General features: G+C 36.6%; 2 protein-coding genes and 1 long non-coding RNA gene across 5 annotated transcripts in view; 1 reads left to right on the top strand and 2 right to left on the bottom strand.

Moving 5' to 3' along the window:
- Window positions 1-20,006, top strand: part of LOC133973733 (exostosin-1) — a 129,896-nt gene that overhangs the window by 60,213 nt on the left and 49,677 nt on the right. The gene's annotated exons all lie outside the window — the stretch shown is intronic.
- LOC133973735 (uncharacterized) lies at window positions 8,558-9,688 on the bottom strand. The gene is made up of 4 exons (XR_009924602.1): window positions 9,538-9,688; window positions 9,354-9,418; window positions 8,831-8,861; window positions 8,558-8,733 (listed from the first exon to the last, which is right to left on the bottom strand). It is a non-coding gene; the product is annotated as an uncharacterized LOC133973735 (long non-coding RNA).
- On the bottom strand, window positions 15,322-16,278 carry LOC133973734 (pleurocidin-like peptide WF3). Its single transcript, XM_062411761.1, has 4 exons — window positions 16,205-16,278; window positions 15,987-16,087; window positions 15,592-15,610; window positions 15,322-15,496 (listed from the first exon to the last, which is right to left on the bottom strand). Exons 2-4 carry the CDS (start codon window positions 16,084-16,086, stop codon window positions 15,409-15,411), a joined length of 207 nt encoding a protein of 68 aa, XP_062267745.1. The 5' UTR covers window position 16,087; window positions 16,205-16,278; the 3' UTR covers window positions 15,322-15,408.

Here is a 20,006-nt window from a genome sequence, read left to right on the forward strand (position 1 = left end):
TAACCTTGCTGCTGATCTGTGTTTGTGTGCGTCTGCCCTCTGTCACAGCTCCTCTATTATTTACCACGTGCCTCTGTCTGGGAAAAGGCTTGTGTGTGAGGCCCGGCAATCGCCTTTAGGTAAACAACCAGTGCCAATGACACGGTCGACCCTCACACACAAAGACACACACACACAAACACACACAGTCACACACCTCTAACGTTCTAGCCCTGTCCCTCCTCTGACCACATCTCATTTCCGATCAATATGTTTTAAGCGGAGCCCCAAAACAAACTCAGCTCGCTGGCCTGGTGTGTGTTTGTCCTTTTCTTCTTCATGGGGGAGATGCAGGTGTCATTTCAGTGCAGGTCCGTGATGCCCTCTGTGCTGTCTGCAGGCGACAGTGAGAGAGATCCATCATCCACTATCTCTGACACCTCAGCCTCCTAACTGCACATCAGCTGCTCTCAGATCAGACTGAAGCACGAGGCCTCACACGGTTAACATTAGATGGAAAAGCTACTTTTTTGCATGTTTCTACCTGAGTTTGTCAGGATACTCCGGCTTCCTAACACAGATTGGGGTTAGTCAAAAACTTAGTCTGACTCGTAAGTGTCTGGAGGTGTGAGTGTGAGTCTCAGTTTGTGTGTGTTGGCCCTGCTATAAGGCAGTAAAGACTTTCAGAGTCACTGGATGAGACTCAACTGAAGAAACCTTAAAACCTGATGAATTTCAGGTCCTGGTCTCTTTTCTGTTTCCCTCGTGTCTAAGACAGGAAATCACATTATCAGAAATAATTGTTGGCTCGAATTTATGTCACTGAAAATAGTGTTTTCTCTTCTTCTGACATTTGAGAGCATGTGTTTTTTCCTGTGTTTTTGTCGCTGTCACATTTCATGGAGAGAATCTATAAGGTAGAAAAGCAGTGGAGGTATAAAGACGTTATTAATATAAAAAAATGACACTTTCCCTCTGGTGCATATGAGCGATCGTTGGCTCCTCAGGTTCAGAATAAAGTGACAGGACAACACAAAGACTTCCAGGACACATCTTCAGATTCTCTTTACATGGGATATATACATTTCATCAGACCTGTGGATACATCATAAGTTGTGCCTCAATGCTGTGTTATCTGCTCTAAGCTTCAGATAGGGACTTGAAAAAAGATTCAGACTGGTTCCGTCACAGAACACGAGATGCAAATAATCTGATATTGACTCATTTAGATGCTTTTGGACGAAGCTGTGACTCACGTTGAGCTTTCGAAGAGAAACCGTCGAACAGATGAGGTGAACCTTTTGCACGTCATCTAATTTGACTTGATGTTTCTTCCTCTTTCAACCATGAACTGAAAATGTAATTTATTCCTTGAGTTTATTTTTTAACATTGAAATAAAGCCTCATAGCTTTAAAAATAGCTGATGGAGTTGAGGATTTTTCCAAAGTGGTTAATGCTCCGTTTTCTGTGAAATTACTACATCCCCTCCAATTTCTTGCTATTTAGTCCAGAGAGCAACTGAGAATAACAATCACACTGGAGCAGACCATGTGTTTTTCTATTGCCCATCACCAAACACACCATATGTTCACTGGAATGGCTCTCAGGTCAGTGCAGGGCCCAACTGTCTCCTTACTAAACTGCATTTAATTCACCAAGACCTCAGTCCCCTACACACGTGTGATTATTTCCATTGTGATCCAGTCTGATGTGTGAAGGGTGTTCACACGTCATCGTTACAGTGCAAACACATCACTGAACGATCAACACGATGACGCTGAAGAATATTTGGACACGTTCTCTAAGTCCTTTGACACTTCACTTCCTGTTACTGGCTATGTGCTTCTCGCTGCTGAACTATTCAGGGTCTTAGCAGATGTATAATCAACACAATACCTTAATTTCTATTTGTTTAAAAGCACTTTTTCAGTGTGGGTGTTTATTAGTATACATTTGCTGCATGGAATTGACTTTATTTAGTTTCTTTGTTCGTGAAAAAGATTACACAAACACAACTGAAACACACACTTGCAGGTCAGAAATGAACCCATATGATTTTGAGCACTCAGGATTTCTCTTTCTTTGACACTGTGAGTTTTGCTCCTGATGGACTAACTCAAAGGAAGCGTGTGTGAAGTTTGTGACTCTACTGGGCCCAGGTATTCACTCTTCTACTCTTTGCTATTCTCTTTTTCCTTTGCATTCTTTGTTGTGTTAATTCTGGGATGTGTTGTATCATTAGCTGAAGCCTGATCCATCAGTATTTGTGTTGTGTGTTACGTTAACTGAATTAAAAACATAACCCAGAGTTTTGACTTTTTGATTTGCAGTTTTATTCAACAGGGAAGTAGCAAGAGCGAGGAGTTGAACTTGTGTCCAAACCCGAAAAGCATCCGTATGTGTGTCGGTTACATTGTGAAGCGCAGAGCAGATTATTCAAATGGCATCGACCCCTGAACCGAACCATAGACTCAAATCATCACCATCCCTCGTCATCTGGAGGTTGTGAGTTGTCGTCCTGCTGGACTCCCTGACTGAGGAAAGGAAGCAAGACAAAAGTTTAACTTCACCATTTCATGTAAATGTAAACATTTATTCAAACAATTGGTCTTCTTAAAAAACCACAGATTGCTGAACAACTTTATTCTTGCTAGGATAATCTAAATCTTCACGTGACACTGACTCGTTTGAAGGGATCTGCAATCTCGTGCGTTATTCCTCTTGAGCTAATCAATGTGTCTAACATCCATCATGAATCTTTATTATGGTCACGATCTTACTGTGACACATGCAGTTGAAGGACTATAAAATAAGATTGTGGGAGTTGTATCATGGTTTTGAACTCTATATGTTAAACTGTAATAACAGGATCACTAAGAATAATAACAATTCTCAAAAGACACTATAGATAATATCTTTAAATATACAATACACCTCATGACAACACATCATTATAAACCATTAAAGGCAGGTCTGGGTTTCGCATTTTACTACTAACGACAGTTATTAGAATAGAATAATTACCTTTTTTTGTGTTGTCTGTAATCTAAACAGAAAAGGAGAATAAAATAGCATCAACACAGTTTAATAGTATCATGTCATTACTAAAGATCACTTGTTTACGTTTAAAATATGTCCCCTATATACCACTGAGTATATAAACCCATGTACGCCAACAAAACAGATTCTTAAATCAATTCTTATCAGACAAAATTGTATTAATGTAAAATATGTTTTCCTATGACAGGTTATAATCAACAACTCTGATGTTACAGCTTTATTTGAGATTCCTGTTGGCTGCAGGAAAACATATCAGTGGTGCCAAAATTCTGGAACAGTGTTTGGTCATGTTAATGCAACAAAAATCATGGGCCCAGATAATATAAAATATAACTTTGTCCCTTATGGTTTCCAACAGTAGCTGTTCCACAGGGCCAAGGTTCCCAGCCTAATTTTCTCTTATTCAAGAAACCTTCAGCCTGTCTTTCGGCTGCGATTTACCTCTCCATCCTTGCCTTGCACCTTTATAGATGGCTTTGAGATGCCTGAAAAACCCTTCCCCGGGTTCGGCCATGAATACGACCAGCGACAGCACCAGAAAGAACACAAGGTACTTCATCCTGGAAAACAAAGACCCTCAGTTACAGCCGGTCGTGTGGATCCAGGCCTTTAGATTTACTAGTGAGGGTGAAACTTTGACGTCTTACCTCACGATAGATGGACAGGAGAGAGCTGAGATGCCCAGGTGATGTGAAACTGAGGCGGAGGGTTGTGGGTTACCTGTCTCCTAACAGGGGCAGTAGTTGCAATCCAGTTGCTCAGCCTGAGTGAAGTATTTGTCGATTTGGGGTAGTTTTTTTAAATATTGTGCAATATCATGTTGCGCAGGCGGAGGCTGTTGATCTAATCTCCACTTCTTATGTAACTTCTACAAACCCAACTTCCACTTTGTCTGAAATACATGTGAAGAAACTGTATATAGTGGGTTTTTTAAAATGTCATGTCTTGAGTAATACACAAATACACACACAGACGGTTTCAGCCATTACATTTTTAATCTGTCATTGCTCTTTCTTCACAATTCAACCCATGTGATGAAATGTGCTATGTAGAAATTGTGAATTCGATGGAATTAAAAATAAAAACATTATACCCTGTTCTCCGCAGGGTTTTAAATAGTCTCAAATTCATCAAGCTGAATTTCTGGCCTTAAAGCTGTAAATATACGCGAAAAAAAATTAAATATGTTCAGGTAGGTATTTTTCTTTCTTTCAGTTCAATTTGAAATAATGTCTCAAGAGGATATATGTGGTGGCATGCTTGGTTTGTAAAGTCTGCGTGTGTTGTAGTTCTTTCTAAACGATACGGATAGTAGCACGCTGTCTTAAAGAATTCTAATGAGACCAATGTGGAACTGATAACTACACTCTGAAAGATAACGTGGAGTTTCCAGGGTTCTTCTCGACTCGGGTCCTTCATTTACAGGGCAGTGTCAGTAATGCTGGGACTCTGATGTTCCTTCACATCTGTCGTGGTTGACATACGTCTTGAATTTCCCTCATTATGGTCTTAAAGAGTTTAAACTTGTTGAAACCTGCACAGAAAACCTATTTGGGGATTGAAATGAGCAGCTGGTGTGGTGTCACTACTCTGCTGCTCTCAGTGTAAACAAAAATACAAATGATGTCTTACAGTAAAAAACAGATCCCACTTATTCACCAAAGTTTGACGGAAACCATGTTTTTGGAAGATTCATTTATGAAAGAACTCGGACATTATGTGATACTTTTATGCACCAAAGCATAAAACTAAACCTGAGTGTGTGTGAGGAGCCTGAGTGAAGCTTAGAGAAGCAGTGAGTGTGATACTTGCTGCTGTGTTGGGGAAGTTTGCAGGTGGTCAGTTTGATGCCAAGTCACCGGTGTTGTGTAAGATCAGCTATCAGCGATCAGCACATTGATGCTGAAGCTTTTGACACCTCGTCTCTCTTGTTTCATCTTGTTTTAACTGTATTTGTAACCCTGAACATTTAGTTTCAATACAGTGAAGACAAATAAATAAAAAAATGCTTAACTTATAGTTCAGTAAATGTCAGTAGCCTCCACACTCAGATGTGTGTAGCTCACAAATATAAATATAGACTTCTCCATGAAGTTATCTCTGACTGTATTGTTGTTGTTTTCAATTTGTGCGTATTTAATATAAATCATAAAGTAAATGGAGGATTTCTTGAGATCGTATCCATCTTTCTTAAAGTTCTTGTGTTTACTTGACAGAGTGATGCATCCTGCCAACACAACAACACATATTCTCCTGACTCATATTTAATTCCACTAAATATTATATAAAAAATATAATCCCTTTGGTTCAATGCTGCTGAGTCTGTGCATTGCTTTGGCTCCAGTGACATATGAATACCAGTAAATCTCCTGTAGTTTGGCTTCTGGTTTTCTTCTGTATTGTGACTTTAGTTTTTCTGTATAAGTAAAAGTATATACGCTACAAGTCTTTCTTTTTCTCAGCATCAGGAGGATACAAGTCTTATCCTGTTTTCTCTTCCACTCTATTGTTGTAGTAAATCCATTAGTTAGAAGTAATACAAATACTTTATACACTAAACACTATACTATTGCACTAAATTGGATTGCAGTTACTTTAAAGTGTGTAACAAACATGCAGTAAATGCTTTGTATGAATGTGTAATAAGTTATCATTTAGAAGTTTTATTACTCTTTGTTATAACGTTGAGTTAAACCCACCAACACTTAAAATATCTATACAGTAAGATTAGGGGAGTCGTCATTGTCATTTCTAAAATCTCTTATTGGAATAAGACACAGAGAAATGTTTTGACTTCCTAAAATTGAGACTTTTTTCTCAGTTTCCAAAATTATTAAAATGTCGCTCAACAACACATCGATGCAAAAGAACATATATCCAGTCATGGTTGCTGTTGCGGCTAAATGTTTGATTTATTTCAATGAAAAGCAAGAAGCATTATATATCATCTGAAGATTCCTTCAGGGCGACCTGTTCAGTCAAAAAAAATAAGAGTGGGGCTGTCATCGTCTGAGCGCTTGGCAAGCTCCTGCTGCTCGTCGTAATCCTGCCCCTGCACCTGCTGGTTGTCGTTATCCTGCCCCGGCCTTATGGCATTGCTGGAGAGAGTCAGTGAGACAAGAGAAGTTGTCAATAACAGTACTGATGATAATACTATAAAAATACACAGTATTGATGGTAGAAGTCCTTACCCAATGGCGTCCACGGCAAGCCCCCCGAGACCTGTGTAAAAAAAACACATGATGATAAACTCAAGCAAATTATATTAAATGACAATTAAGGCATTTCCATAACACAATTATTAGGACTATTAGTTAACAGTTAAACATTTTTAAACTATTGGTTTAAAAAAAGATCTGAGTAATGGAAAGATTAACTCTCCTATAGCACTGTACTTTAAATTCTTCTGAGACAAATTTGATTTCAAATGTTGTCGCAGCAGGTTGGTGCATGTGAGAATCAAAATAAATTACTATGGCCATTTCATTGAAGGAACATGCTAATCAAAGGCCTTTTAGGTTGTTATTTTGATTATTATTGAAATCAAATTGATTCTATTTGGCAAAATATATTGACTACTTATTTGTGTAACTTGCCAGCAATGTAATATAAAAAATATTTGCAATGTAAAAAGCTAATTAATTCCATCACTCTACCTGAACCAATCCCGCCAATCACGCCGCCAAGAAAATCGTCCGTATGAGGGGGCTTACGAGAGGGCTTACGAGGGGGCTTAGGAGAGGGCCTACGAGAGGGCTTACTAGGGCGCTTAAACCTAAGACTCTCTCCAAGATCAACCATGAGGACGAAGATGAGCAACATGAGGAAGGTGGCGGTGAACTTCATCCTACAAAAACAACAACAGAAGTAAAAAGATCGTTAACATTTGCATTATACAGTAACAAGCTGAGCACATTTTCCTAAATGCTTGGTCTCGTCTAAATGAGTTTTTAAATATCGATCTTACCTGTCGAATACAAAGTGAGCTTTGTGAGATTCAAAGGTGAAATCTGTCCTCTACTGTTAACAACAGAGGCAACTCTTTATATACACAGAACTGACTTCCAGCTCATTGTGTAACATTTAGAGTTTTAACAGGAGGAGCTCACATAGTGGTAGATGATTCAACAACTAGAAAACACAGGACAAGTCCTATAGCTTCCTTACTTTGTAGATTCTGGTTAATTGGTTGAGTGGTTGTTACAACATCTTCTATTCACTTCATGAAGCAACACTTAGTGGCTGCAGCTCCAGAAATGTGAGGATGATTTGCAGTTTAAGTAAATACAGAAAAAACAGTAGAAGACTTTACACATTAGTTGTATTAATCTTCTGAAAAAGAACCGCTTCCAGTATAGTGCCTTGTAGGACACCATGAACTCTTTTCTATGAGATTGAAGTGCTGTCAAAGTGGAGATATTTTTTCATCTGCCTGTGCTTTGCCTGTTTAAACTGAAAAATGTCCAGTTGAATTCTATTTTCACTAATAGTTACCGTTAACAGAGAGAATTGCCGAAGCTCTGCTCAGACTGTAGCTAATCACTGCTCATTAATATGAGACAAGGCCACTGAAAAGCAGAGGAACAGTGGCAGCACAGAAACAAGCATGTGCATAATATACTGAGCATTAGCATCTTCACTGACAGAAGCAGCTTTCCTGTATAAGTGACTGTCATGTAAGTGGGGATGTGCAACTTCAGAAATAGGCAAACCATTTTCTTTACAAATGATATTTAAAAATAGTGACTTGGTCTCAAATGACGATTCTTTAAAGGTATATATTCTGTCTTTTTTTTTTTTTTATTCAATACTTTATATTCCACCTGGACAAAAGTACAGTTAAACCCGTTGGTTCACTGCTGCTGAGTCTGTGCATTGCTTTGGCTCCAGTGACATGTGAATACCAGTGAATCTGCTGCAGTTTGGCTTCTGATTTTCTTCTGTATTGTGACTTTAACTTATGCTCCCGTTGTGTTTATAGTTTTTCTGTATAAGTAAAAGTATCAAAGCTACAAGTCTTTCTTCTTTCTTCTTCTCAGCATCAGGCGGCTACAAGTCTTCTCCTGTTTTCTCTTCCACTCTATTGTTGTGCAGGAAGCTAACTTTGTCTGGTTTTATCTGACTTGTAAACCCTAATTCCATTAGTTTAAAGTTATCCAAATACTTTATACACTAACAATTTAGACTATTTATTGCACTATATTGGATTGCAGTTACTTTACAGTGTGTAACAAACGTGAAGTAAATGTTTTGTATTCTTTTTCTATTAGTTATCAGTTAGAAGTTTTAATACTCTTTGTAGTAACATTGAGATAAAACCCCTAACAGTTAAAATATCTATACAATGACATTAGAGGAGTTTTCATTGTCATTTGTTAAATCTGATATTTGAAAAAGACACACAGAAATGTTTTGACATCCCACAATTTAGATTTTTTCTTAATTTCCCAAATTATTCAAATGTCGCTCAACAATGCATCAATGCAAAAGAACATATATCCAGTCATGGTTGCTGTTGCGGATAAATGTATGATTTATTTCATTGAAAAGCAAGAAGCATTATAGATCATCTGAAGGTTCCTTCAGGGCGACTTCTTCAGTCCAAAAAAATAAGACTGGGGCTGTCATCATCTGAGCGCTTGGCGAGCTCCTGCTGCTCATCGTAACCCTGCCCCTGCCCATTGGTCAGGGCACTGATGGAGAGAGTCAGCGAGACAAGAGAAGTTGTCAATAACAGTACTTGTGAAAATACTCTAAAAATTACACAGTCATGATGGTAGAAGTCCTTACTCAATGACCGCCCCGCTAATTATCCCGGCACCTTTGTAAAAACAAACAAAAAACATTATGTTAACATCAAGCAAATGATATTTAATGACAATTAATATGTTTCCATAACACAATTATTAAGCAGTGTTCAATCTTGACTGGTAAATCAGAATGTGTGTTTTAATATTTTATTTTATTATAACACTGTACTTTAAATTCTTCTGAGACAAATTTGATTTCAAATGTTGCCGCAGCAGGTCGGTGCATGTAAGTATCAAAATAAATTACAACGTTCATTTCATTGAAGGAACATGCTAATCAAAGGCCTTTTAGGTTGTTATTTTGATTATTATTGAAATCAAATTGATTCTATTTGGCCAAATATATTGACTACTTATTTTTGTGATTTTCCAGCAATGTTATATAAAAACTATTTGCAATGTAAAAAGCAAATTAATTCCGTGACTCTACCTTTACCAATCCTTGCCAACCATTTGCCCTTTCCCTTCGACCCCTTTCCCTTTGACCCCTTTTTACTACAAACCCTCTCCGAGATCAACCATGAGGACGAAGATGAACAACAAGACAAAGGTGGCAGTGAACTTCATCCTACAAAAACAACAACAGAAATAAAAAGATTGTTAACAATTGCATTATACAGTTAGAAGCTGAGCACATTTCCAAATTGCTTGGTCTCGTCTAAATTAGTTTTTAAATATCGATCTTACCTGTCGAATACAAAGTGAGCTTTGTGAGATTCAAAGGTGAAATCTGTCCTCTACTGTTAACAACAGAGGCAACTCTTTATATACACATAACTGACTTCAAACTCATTGTGTAACATTTGGAGTTTTAACAGGAGGAGCTCACATAGTGGTAGATGATTCAACAACTAGAAAAAACAGGACAAGTCCTATCACTTCCTTACTTTGTAGATTCTGGTTAATTGGGTGAGTGGTTGTTACAACATCTTCTATTCACTTCATGAAGCAACACTTAGTGGCTGCAGCTCCAGAAATGTGAGGATGATTTGCAGTTTAAGTAAAGAGAGTAAAAGAAGTAGAAGACTTTCCGTCCTGTTGAATTCTATTTTCACTAATAATCACAGTTAACAGAGAGAATTGCCGAAGCTCTGCTCAGACTGTAGCTAATCACTGCTCAGTAACATGCGACAAGGCAACTGAAAAGCAGAGGAGTAGATCTGGGGTTGTATTCGACTGATACAACCGTACTGATGATAATACTATTAAACTTACACAGTCATGATGGTAGAGGTCCTTACTGGAGGCCGTCTTGCCAATCAACTTGCCAGCTGTGTAAAAACAAACAAAAACACGTTGTGATAATTTCAAGGAAATGATATTGAATCACAATTAACACATTTCCATTACACAATTATTTGGACTATTAGTTAACTGTTAAACAATTACACATACAGATGATGTTTTAAACATACTTTTAAGTAGTGTTCAATCTTGACTGGTAAAATCAGAATGTATGTTTCATTATTTTAGCATAAAGATCCTGTTATTCTATATTTTTAATAACAAACCCAATTAATGCAAAGATTAAATCGCCTAGAAATTGTTAATTAAGTTTCTTCAGAGACAAATTTGATTTCAATTGTTGCTGCAGCAGGTCGGTGCATGTGAGGATAAAAATAAACCTCAATATCCATTTCTTTGAAGGAACATACTAATCAAAGGCCTTTTGATTGTTATTTTGATTATTATTGAAATCAAAGTGATTCTACTTGGCCAAAATATCAACTGCTCATATGGTATGTTTAGTTAAAATATTTGCCATGTAATAATCAAATAATTATTCCATGACCCTACCATGATGGACCCCCTTGAGAAAGCATTACAAAAAAATACTCTACAGGTTCAAACCTGACGAAGACCATGAACAATACGAGGAAGGCGGCGGCGAACTTCGTCCTACAAAAAAAAAACAGATAAAAAAGGTGGTCATTTTGATGCCAAGACAACGGTGTTGAGTAAGATCAGCTATCAGCGATCAGCACATTGATGCTGAAGCTTTCAACACCTCTCCTCTCTTGTTTCATCTTGTTTTAACTGTATTTGTAACACTGTACATTTAGTATAAATACAGTGAAGACATATAACAAAGTGCTTAACTTCAATTCCAAATGCATTAGAGGGGTAGACGTTGAGTTCAGTAAACATCAGTGGCCTCCACACTCAGATGTGATAGAACAGGCAGCATGAATGTGCAGCCCACAAATATAAATATAGACTTCTCAATGAAGATATCTCTAACTGTATTTCTTTTTTTTTATATTTGTACGTATTTAATATAAATCATAAAGTAAATGGAGGTTTCCTTGAGATCGTATCCATCTTTCTAAAAGTTATTGTGTGTACCTGACATAGTGATGCATCCTGCCAACACAACAACACGTATTCTCCTGACTCATATTTAATTCCACTAAATATTATTAAAAAAAATATTCATATCCTGTCTTGTTTTTTTATTCAATAGTTTTCATTCCACCTGGACAACATATTGTAGCGAACAGATAAATGGAAGCAGAAGATGTTATCTTTCAGTCAGCACTGCACCTATTGCAGCTCCTATACCTTTCACATGTTTAAAATAAAAACATGAATATATGAACCTGTGTATTATTTTAATAGCTTAGTATTGAATGCACAATACCAGGGTAGCTATGTTTTTACATGGTACTAGGCCCAGTTTAATATAAAACACAATTTTATACAATATATATAGAGTGTGGGTCCCTGCTCCATCTCTCCACCCGTTTTGTGGTCCTTGGCCTGAAAAACGTTGAACACCCCTGGTTTAAAGTTACCCAAATACTTTATATACTAAACAATATACACAATTAATTGCAGTATATTGGATTGCAGTTACTTTACAGTGTGTAACATACGTGCAGTAAACGTTTTGTATGAATGTGTTATTAGTTATTAGTTAAAAGTTTTAATACTCTTTGTAGTAACCTTTATTTAATCCCCCAAAAGTTAAAATATCTATACAGTAAGCTTAGAGGAGTTTTTATTGTCATTTCTTAAATCTCATATTTGAATAAGACGCAGAGAAATGTTTTGACTTCCTAAAATTGAGATTTGTTCTCAGTTTTCCAAAATTATTCAAATGACGCTCAACAATACATCGATGCAAAAGAACATATATCCAGTCATGGTGCTGTTGCGGGTAAATGTATGATTTATTTCGATGAAAAGCAAAGAAGCATTATATATCATCTGAAGGTTCCTTCAGGGCGACTTCTTCAGTCAAAAACAATAAGACTGGGGCTGTCATCGTCTGAGCGCTTGGCGAGCTCCTGCTGCTCCTCGTAACCTTGATGATTTTGGACGATACTGATGGAGAGAGTCAGCGAGACAAGAGAAGTTGTTAATAACAGTTTTGATGATAATACTATTAAACTTACACAGTCATGATGGTAGAAGTCCTTACCCATGGATCAACCTGCCACCTGTGTAAAAACAAACAAAGCACATTATGATAAACTCAAGCAAATTATATTAAATGGCAATGAATACATTTCCATTACACAATTATTAGGACTATTTGATAAAAGTTAAGCAATTATACATTCAGATCATGGTTTTTACATACCTTAAAGTAGTTTTCATTTTTGGTAGGTAAAATCTGAATAAATGTTTAATTATTTTAGCATAAAGATCCATTCATTCTATAGTTTATTAAACAAATCCAAATAATGCAAATATTAAATCGTATAGAGATTGTTATTTTGATTATTATTGAAATCAAAATGATTCTACTTGGTCAAATATATCAACTACTCATATGATATGTTATACTACATTATTTGCCATGTAAAATAAAATTAATTCTATGACTCTACCATGGATGGCCCCTCTGATAAGGGCTCCAAGGAAACACTCTCCAGGTTCAGCCATGAGGACGACCATGGATAACACCAGGAAGGCGGCAGCGAACTTCATCCTACAAAAACAACATAAGAACAAAAAGATTGTTAACAGTTGAATTATACAGTTGGAAGCTGATCACATTTCCCAAATGCTTGGTCTTCACTAAATGAGTTTAAAATAGATCGATCTTACTTGTCGAATACAAAGTGAGCTTTGTGAGATTCAAAGGTGAAATCTGTTGTCTACTCTACACAGGCAACTCTTTATATACACAGAACTGACCTCATCGTCATTGTGTAACATTAAGAGTTATAACAGGAGGAGCTCACGTAGTGGTAGATAAATCAACAACTAGAAAACACAGGAGTAGTCCTCCTCTCACTTCCTCAAATTGTAGATTCTGGTTAATTGGTTGAGTGGTTGTTAAAACCATCTTCTATTCACTTCATGAAGCAACACTTAGTGACTGCAGCTCCAGAAATATGAGGATGATTTGCAGTTTAAGTAAATAGATTAAAAGTAATAGAAGGATTTACACATTAGTTTCATATATATTTTGAAAAAGAACTGTTTCCAGCATAGATACTTGTACGACAACGTGAACAATTTCCTTCGAGATTGAAGTGCTGTCAAAGTGGAGATATGTTTTCATCTGCCTGTGGTTTGCCTGTTTAGACTGAATAATTTCCTGTTGAATTCTATTTTCACTAATGCTCACCGTTAAAAGAGAAAGAGACAAGCTTGATTTCAATTGTTGCTGCAGCAGGTCGGTGCATGTGAGGATAAAAATAAACTGCAATATTAATTTCATTGAAGGAACATGCTAATCAAAGGCCTTTTTTATTGTTATTGAAATAAAAGTGATTCTGCTTGGCCAAATATATCGACTGCTCATATGGTATGTTTCATTAAAATATTTGCAATGTAATAATCAAATTACCTCCGTGAACCTACCATGTTTGGAGCCCGTGAGAAAGCATTCCAAAAAACACTCTGCAGCAGAGGGGGGGGGGGGGGGGGTTCCTTGGAGGTACTGCAGGGGGGTTGCGAAATCTTTGGTTAATTAGAAAATTATAAAAAAAAAAAAAATCTGAATTTTTTGTTTATCTTCGAACCAGTTTTTTCCCCACAAATTTAAATGTCCTTAAATACACATTAACATGCATCCAACATATTACGAGGCTGTTTGACCCTCTGCCTGACAACCTCCATCCGTACAAGATTAGATAAGTTGTGTGCTACCCATCAGGGTCCGAAATCTCACTAATGTGGGAGTATGTGTGCCATGTGTGGCTTGTGGATTTACTGTATCTTCTACATGCATGTTTAAAATAAATACATGAATCTGTGAATTACTTTAATAGCTCAGTCTTGTGTGCAAGATGTATGTTTTTAAATGGCAGAGGCATAGCCAGCCTGTACCTTGCACATGTTTAAATTAAAACATGGAATATATGAACCCGTGTAATATGTCAATAGCTTAGTATTGAATGCACAATAGCAGGGTAGCTATGTATATACATGGCACTAGGCCCAGTTTAATATAGAACACAATTTTATACTATATATATATATATATATATATATATATATATATATAGTAGGGGGTCCCTGCTGCATTTCTCCACCAGTTTGGGGGTCCTTGGCCCGAAAACGTTGAAGACCCCTGCTCGTCAGGCTCAAACATGATGAAGACCATGAACAACACGAGAAAGGCGGCGGCGAACTTGGTCCTACAAAAAAAATGATAAAAAAGGTGGTCATTTTGATGCCAAGTCACCGGTGTTGTGTAACTTCAGCTATCAGCGATCAGCACATTGATGCTGAAGCTTTCGACACCTTGTCTCTCTTGTTTTATCTTGTTTTAACTGTATGTGTAACACTGTACATTTTGTATCAATACAGTCAAGACAAATAACAAAGTGCTTAACTTCAATTCCAAATGCATTAGAGGGGTAGACGTTGAGTTCAGTAAACGTCAGTGGCCTCCACACTCAGATGTGATAGAACAGGCAGCAGTTTGGCTTCTGGTTTTCTTCTGTATTGTGACTTTAATTATTCTCACGTCGTGTTTATAGTTTTTCTGCATAAGTAAAAGTTTCAAGGCAACAAGTCTTTCTTCTTTCTTCTTCTCAGCATCAGGAGGATAAAATTCTTCTGCTGTTTTCTCTTCCACTCCATTGTTGTGCAGGAAGCCAACTTTGTCTGGTTTTATCTGCCTTGTAAACCCTTATTCCATTAGTTTAAAGTTATCCAACTACTTTATACACTAAACAATATACACTATTTATTGCACTATATTGGAATACAGTTACTTTACAGTGAGTAACAAACGTGCAGTAAATGCTTTGTATGAATGTGTTATTAGTTATCAGTTAGAAGTTTTAATTCTCTTCGTTGTAACATTCAGTTAAACCCCCCAACAGTTAAAATATCTATACATTGAGATCAGAGGAGTCTTCATTGTCATTGTTAAACCTCATTTTTAAATAAGACACAAAGAAATGTTTTGACATCCCAAAATTGATATTTGTTCTCAGTTTTCCAAAATTATTCAAATGTCGCTCAACAATACATCAATGCAAAAGAACATATATCCAGTCATGGTTGCTGTTGCGGGTAAATGTATGATTTATTTCAATGAAAAGCAAGAAGCATTATAGATCATCTGAAGGTTCCTTCAGGGCGACTTCTTCAGTCAAAAACAATAGCACTGGGGTTGTCATCGACTGAGCGCCTGTCGAGCTCCTGCTGCTCGTCGTAACTGTGACCATGGATCATACTGATGGAGAGAGTCAGCGAGACAAGAGAAGTTTTCAATAACAGTACTGATGATCATAATATTAAAAATACAGTCATGATGGTAGAAGTCCTTACTGATGGATTGCCTTGATACCTGTGTGAAAAGAAACAAAGCACATAATGATAAATTTAAGCAAATGATATATGTCAATTAACACATTTCCATAACACAATTATCTGTACTAGTATTTAATTTTACATACAAATGATGTTTTTTTACATTCTTTTAAGTAGTTTTCAATCATGAGTGGTAAAATCTGAATTTATGTTTAATTATTTTAGCATAAAGATCTAGTTATTCCATACATTTAAAAACAAATGTTATTAATGCAATTATTAAATGGCCTAGTGATTGTTATTTTGATCATTATTGAAAATTGCTTCTACTTGGCCACATATATTGACAACTCATATAGTATGTTATATTCAAATATTTGCCACGTAAAAATGTATTAATTGAGTAACTCTACCATGGTGGATACCACGAAAAATAAAACCCAAGAAACACTCTCCAGGTTCAGCCATGAGGACGACCAGGAACAGCACCAGGAAGGCGGCAGCCAGCTTCATCCTTCAAAAAAAAACAGAACAAAAAGATTGTTAACATTTGCATTATACAGTTAGAAGCTTATCACATTTCCCAAATGCTTGGTTTTGTCTGAATGAGTTTGAAACATATCGATCTTACCTGTCGAATACAAAGGGAGCTTTGTGAGATTCAAAGGTGAAATCTGTTGTCTACTGATAACAACGGATGCAACTCTTTATATACACAGGACTAACTTCCTAGTTACTGTGTTACATTAAGAGTTATTACAGGAGGGGCTCAGATAGTGGTAGATAATTCAACGACTACAAAACACAGGACCTAGTCCTCCTCTCACTTCCTCACTGTCAAGATTCTAAATCAATAATAGTAATCAATTCATTATTTGTCACCTGATTTGATGATCTATTCACTTTTATGAAGCAACACTAAGTGGCTGCAGCTCCAGAAATGTGAGGATGATTTGCAGTTTAAATAAATAGAGTAAAAGTAGTAGAAGACTTTACACATTAGTTTTATTAAGCTTGTGAAAAAAATACTGCTGCCAGTATTGGGCCTTGTAGGACACCACAAACTCTTGTCTATGAGATGAAAGTGCTGTCAAATTGGAGAATTGTTTTTTTCATCTGCCTGTGCTTTGGTTTTTAACTGGATAATTTCCTGTTGAATTCTATTTTCACTAATAGTCACTTTTAAAATAGAGAATCAGACTGTAGCTAATCACTGCTCGGTAACTTGAGAAATTAGGCCACTGAAAAGCAGAGGAATTGTGGAAACTAACAAAGTTCTGGTTTGACCTTTGGCTTATATGGCCAAAAATATTTCACATTTCAATTGAAAAGTAACAAATAACCTTTAAAAAGCGTCATCACAAATGACAAATTGCATTTTTTAATGCAAGTTATGGGACAGCCTTGCTTTTTAAACTCATGATGTAAACCTCAGCCCCAGATACTTTGTCTTGTACACAAAATAACTGGATTATCTATTCTACTCTTAACTTTTCAATGATAGAGTGTCAAAGACAAAAAGTTTGATTCTCCTCTCGATATATATCTTGGACTGAACGCATTTGGAAATTAAGTGACATCAAGTAACACTGCAGAAATGATGCGATCTTCTTTCATTTGGGCTAAATTGTTTATTGATCAACTCAACCATGAACCCGAGGTCAATTTAGACTCTGCACTCATTGCTCTGTCATGTTCAAGCTTTCTGTTTAGTCCAAGTAACTGAGTTTTGGTCTATGTCTTTTTTCTAAAGGCATCACAGTATGTACCAATTTTATCTGGTTGTCTTTCTATCTAGTAATATATGTGTATGATAAACGGTCTCTCAATACTTTCAGAAGAATCTTGGTAGCTAAAGAAGCTCTTCTCTCTTTTCTTTTTTGTTTATGTCAAGTTTGTCTGTTTGTGTAAATGTGTGAGGGTTTGTACGGGTGTGTTTCTTGCGCTAACACCGTTGTGAGAGGGAAAATGACACTGCAAAGTATTTGTGGTATCACTGTTAACAGCGAGATTATTATCTTATCACTTCCCCGCGCTCAAGTTCCTCTTTAAACACTTACCAGAACCAACAGTGAGAAAGTACAAAGTGACTCTTTCATTTAAACTTAATCCATTTTTCAATGTATTGACCTTCTATGTTAAGTGCCTTTAGATAATGTATATTATGATTTGGCACTATTCAAATAAAATTGAATTGGATTGAATGGAATCGCAATTCCAATTGCGCATCGGTCAAGAAGATGGAAAAACGAATCAATCCTCCTCCTTTTCTATTAACTTCTTTGCAGGCCTGAGATTCTAAAAGAACTGATAATTATTGTCCTTTGTATTAATATCATCATCAATTATCAGATCCCACTTAAGACATTGCAGTTTGATCACCAGGGCCCTCGGTAGACGTTTGCACATGTGACATGTGTGCCTTCCCTGATCTGTCATGTACGGCATAAAGATACATGCACACTGCATTAGCATCAAGTATTAAGTGTGTGTGTGTGTGTGTGTGTGTGTGTATATTGAATCACAAGTGAATGTTTTTTGGCCACTTCAGGATTAAACACATGTTATAACTCAGCACAATATACAGAGGGATGTTTCTACTGTGGCAAACACAAAAAAGTTAAATCAAGAGAAATAAAACTGAAACAGTAGAGAAATGCTGAAAAAATAAAATTTCCTTAAATCAAGGTCTATAGCTTTTGTTGGATATATATATTTTTTTATATTTATATAAAAAAATATATATATCAATTATATAGTCTTCTGCCTGCAGTGTTGCACGTGTGATAACCTTTAGTGAACTGCTGAGAACTTCAGGTCCATCACAGGTACATGTTCAGATAAAGTATAAACAACCAAGGGTCATGCAGACCTCTGCAGGGGATGGTAAAAACTCGGATGGATATTTTCGATAATAGAATATGTCAAATGTTTGTTGGTACATTAGACCATGTGAAGGGCTGCTACAGTTGAGCTAATAAGTGGGAAACGCAGCCTGACTTCTTGTAGTTGTCTAACCTGTTCCCAGTTGGGTAACACTGATACATGCAAGGTTCTTTTTGGATTGGAAACACCAAGAAACAGGCTCCTCACACTGATCCTGAAAAACCAACAGACGATGAGGGTTTGTGTTTGAGCCGAGCCTAAGACTCTCTCTGCTGGCTCAGAGGAGTCGGTTCACTGCAGCGCTAAGAATCTCAGAAGGACACAAATTCATAGCATCAGCTAAAGCACACGTACAGAAACCGTCTTCAGTTCTCTGCTCTCTGTGTTATTCTTTAATCTTTCTATCCACCTCTATCCTGGAATAAGAAATGTCGACTTCACACAGACTGACATTTTAGAAATGTAGTTTACTTCTGTGAAAGCTGAAAAAAGTGTTCCTCAGAGTTGTTCCTCTTTTACTAAGTTCACTAACTGAAAAAAAACAACATCAAAACTGCGGCCGCAACTGTTGTGTAATCAGTTGTGCATACAAATTAGTATTTTCAACATGAAGCAACACTTTTAAGAAGCTGCAAGGCACTTAATTCATCCGATAGTCTTCAAGATATTTTTATGATTTGTATTTATTCCGCTAATACAGCTCTGTATAGAGTACAGAATGATTATAAATTCAAGCAGATTCCAGGCCTTGGCTTCGCTGCACTAGAAGCACCAGAAAGCTGATGTCACAACCAAGTATTAACCCTCAAAAGTCCCAAATTGTCCTCAGTAGGTTATGAATCAAAAGGATCCTCACAAAGATAGCTGTACAAGAGCACACACACACATACACACATTCCTGACTCTGGTCCTTTCATCACTGACGGGGTTTCCTGGGACTTGATGCCACTCACTGGTTATTGAATAATGACCCTGTGAGACCCAGCTTCAGCCTAATCCCTTTATTGAAAGCTGTCCGTCCTCTAATTCAATCCCTCTTTAAACCCTCGCCGGACACAGACGATTGGTGCGAAATGCTCACACAGACACACACACACACACACACACAGACACACACACCTGGGTTAACACAGCCAGACTTCATCAACATGACTGGAACTGAATAATGACTCAAGCATCAAGGAATTGAGGATGTGATATTTAAAACAGAGCAAGATTACCCCAAATCCTAGATGTATTACCACACAATTTGATAGAAGGATATTTGATTGTGATTGTTAATATTTCATTTGGAAACAAAAAGCACATCGGAGACATATTTATGATTCTAATAATAGGCAATCAGAAAATGTCTGATACAGAAATAATGGTTGATATATATATATATATATCATATATATATATATATATATAAATATAAAAAAATATATATATATCAATTAATAAAAACACAGATACAACAAAAGCTATAGACCTTGATTTAAGGAAATTTTATTTTTTCAGCATTTCTCTACTGTTTCAGTTTTATTTCTCTTGATTTAACTTTT

Source organism: Platichthys flesus, chromosome 18 (assembly GCF_949316205.1).
Source record: "Platichthys flesus chromosome 18, fPlaFle2.1, whole genome shotgun sequence".
NCBI classification, from domain to species: Eukaryota; Metazoa; Chordata; class Actinopteri; order Pleuronectiformes; family Pleuronectidae; genus Platichthys; species Platichthys flesus.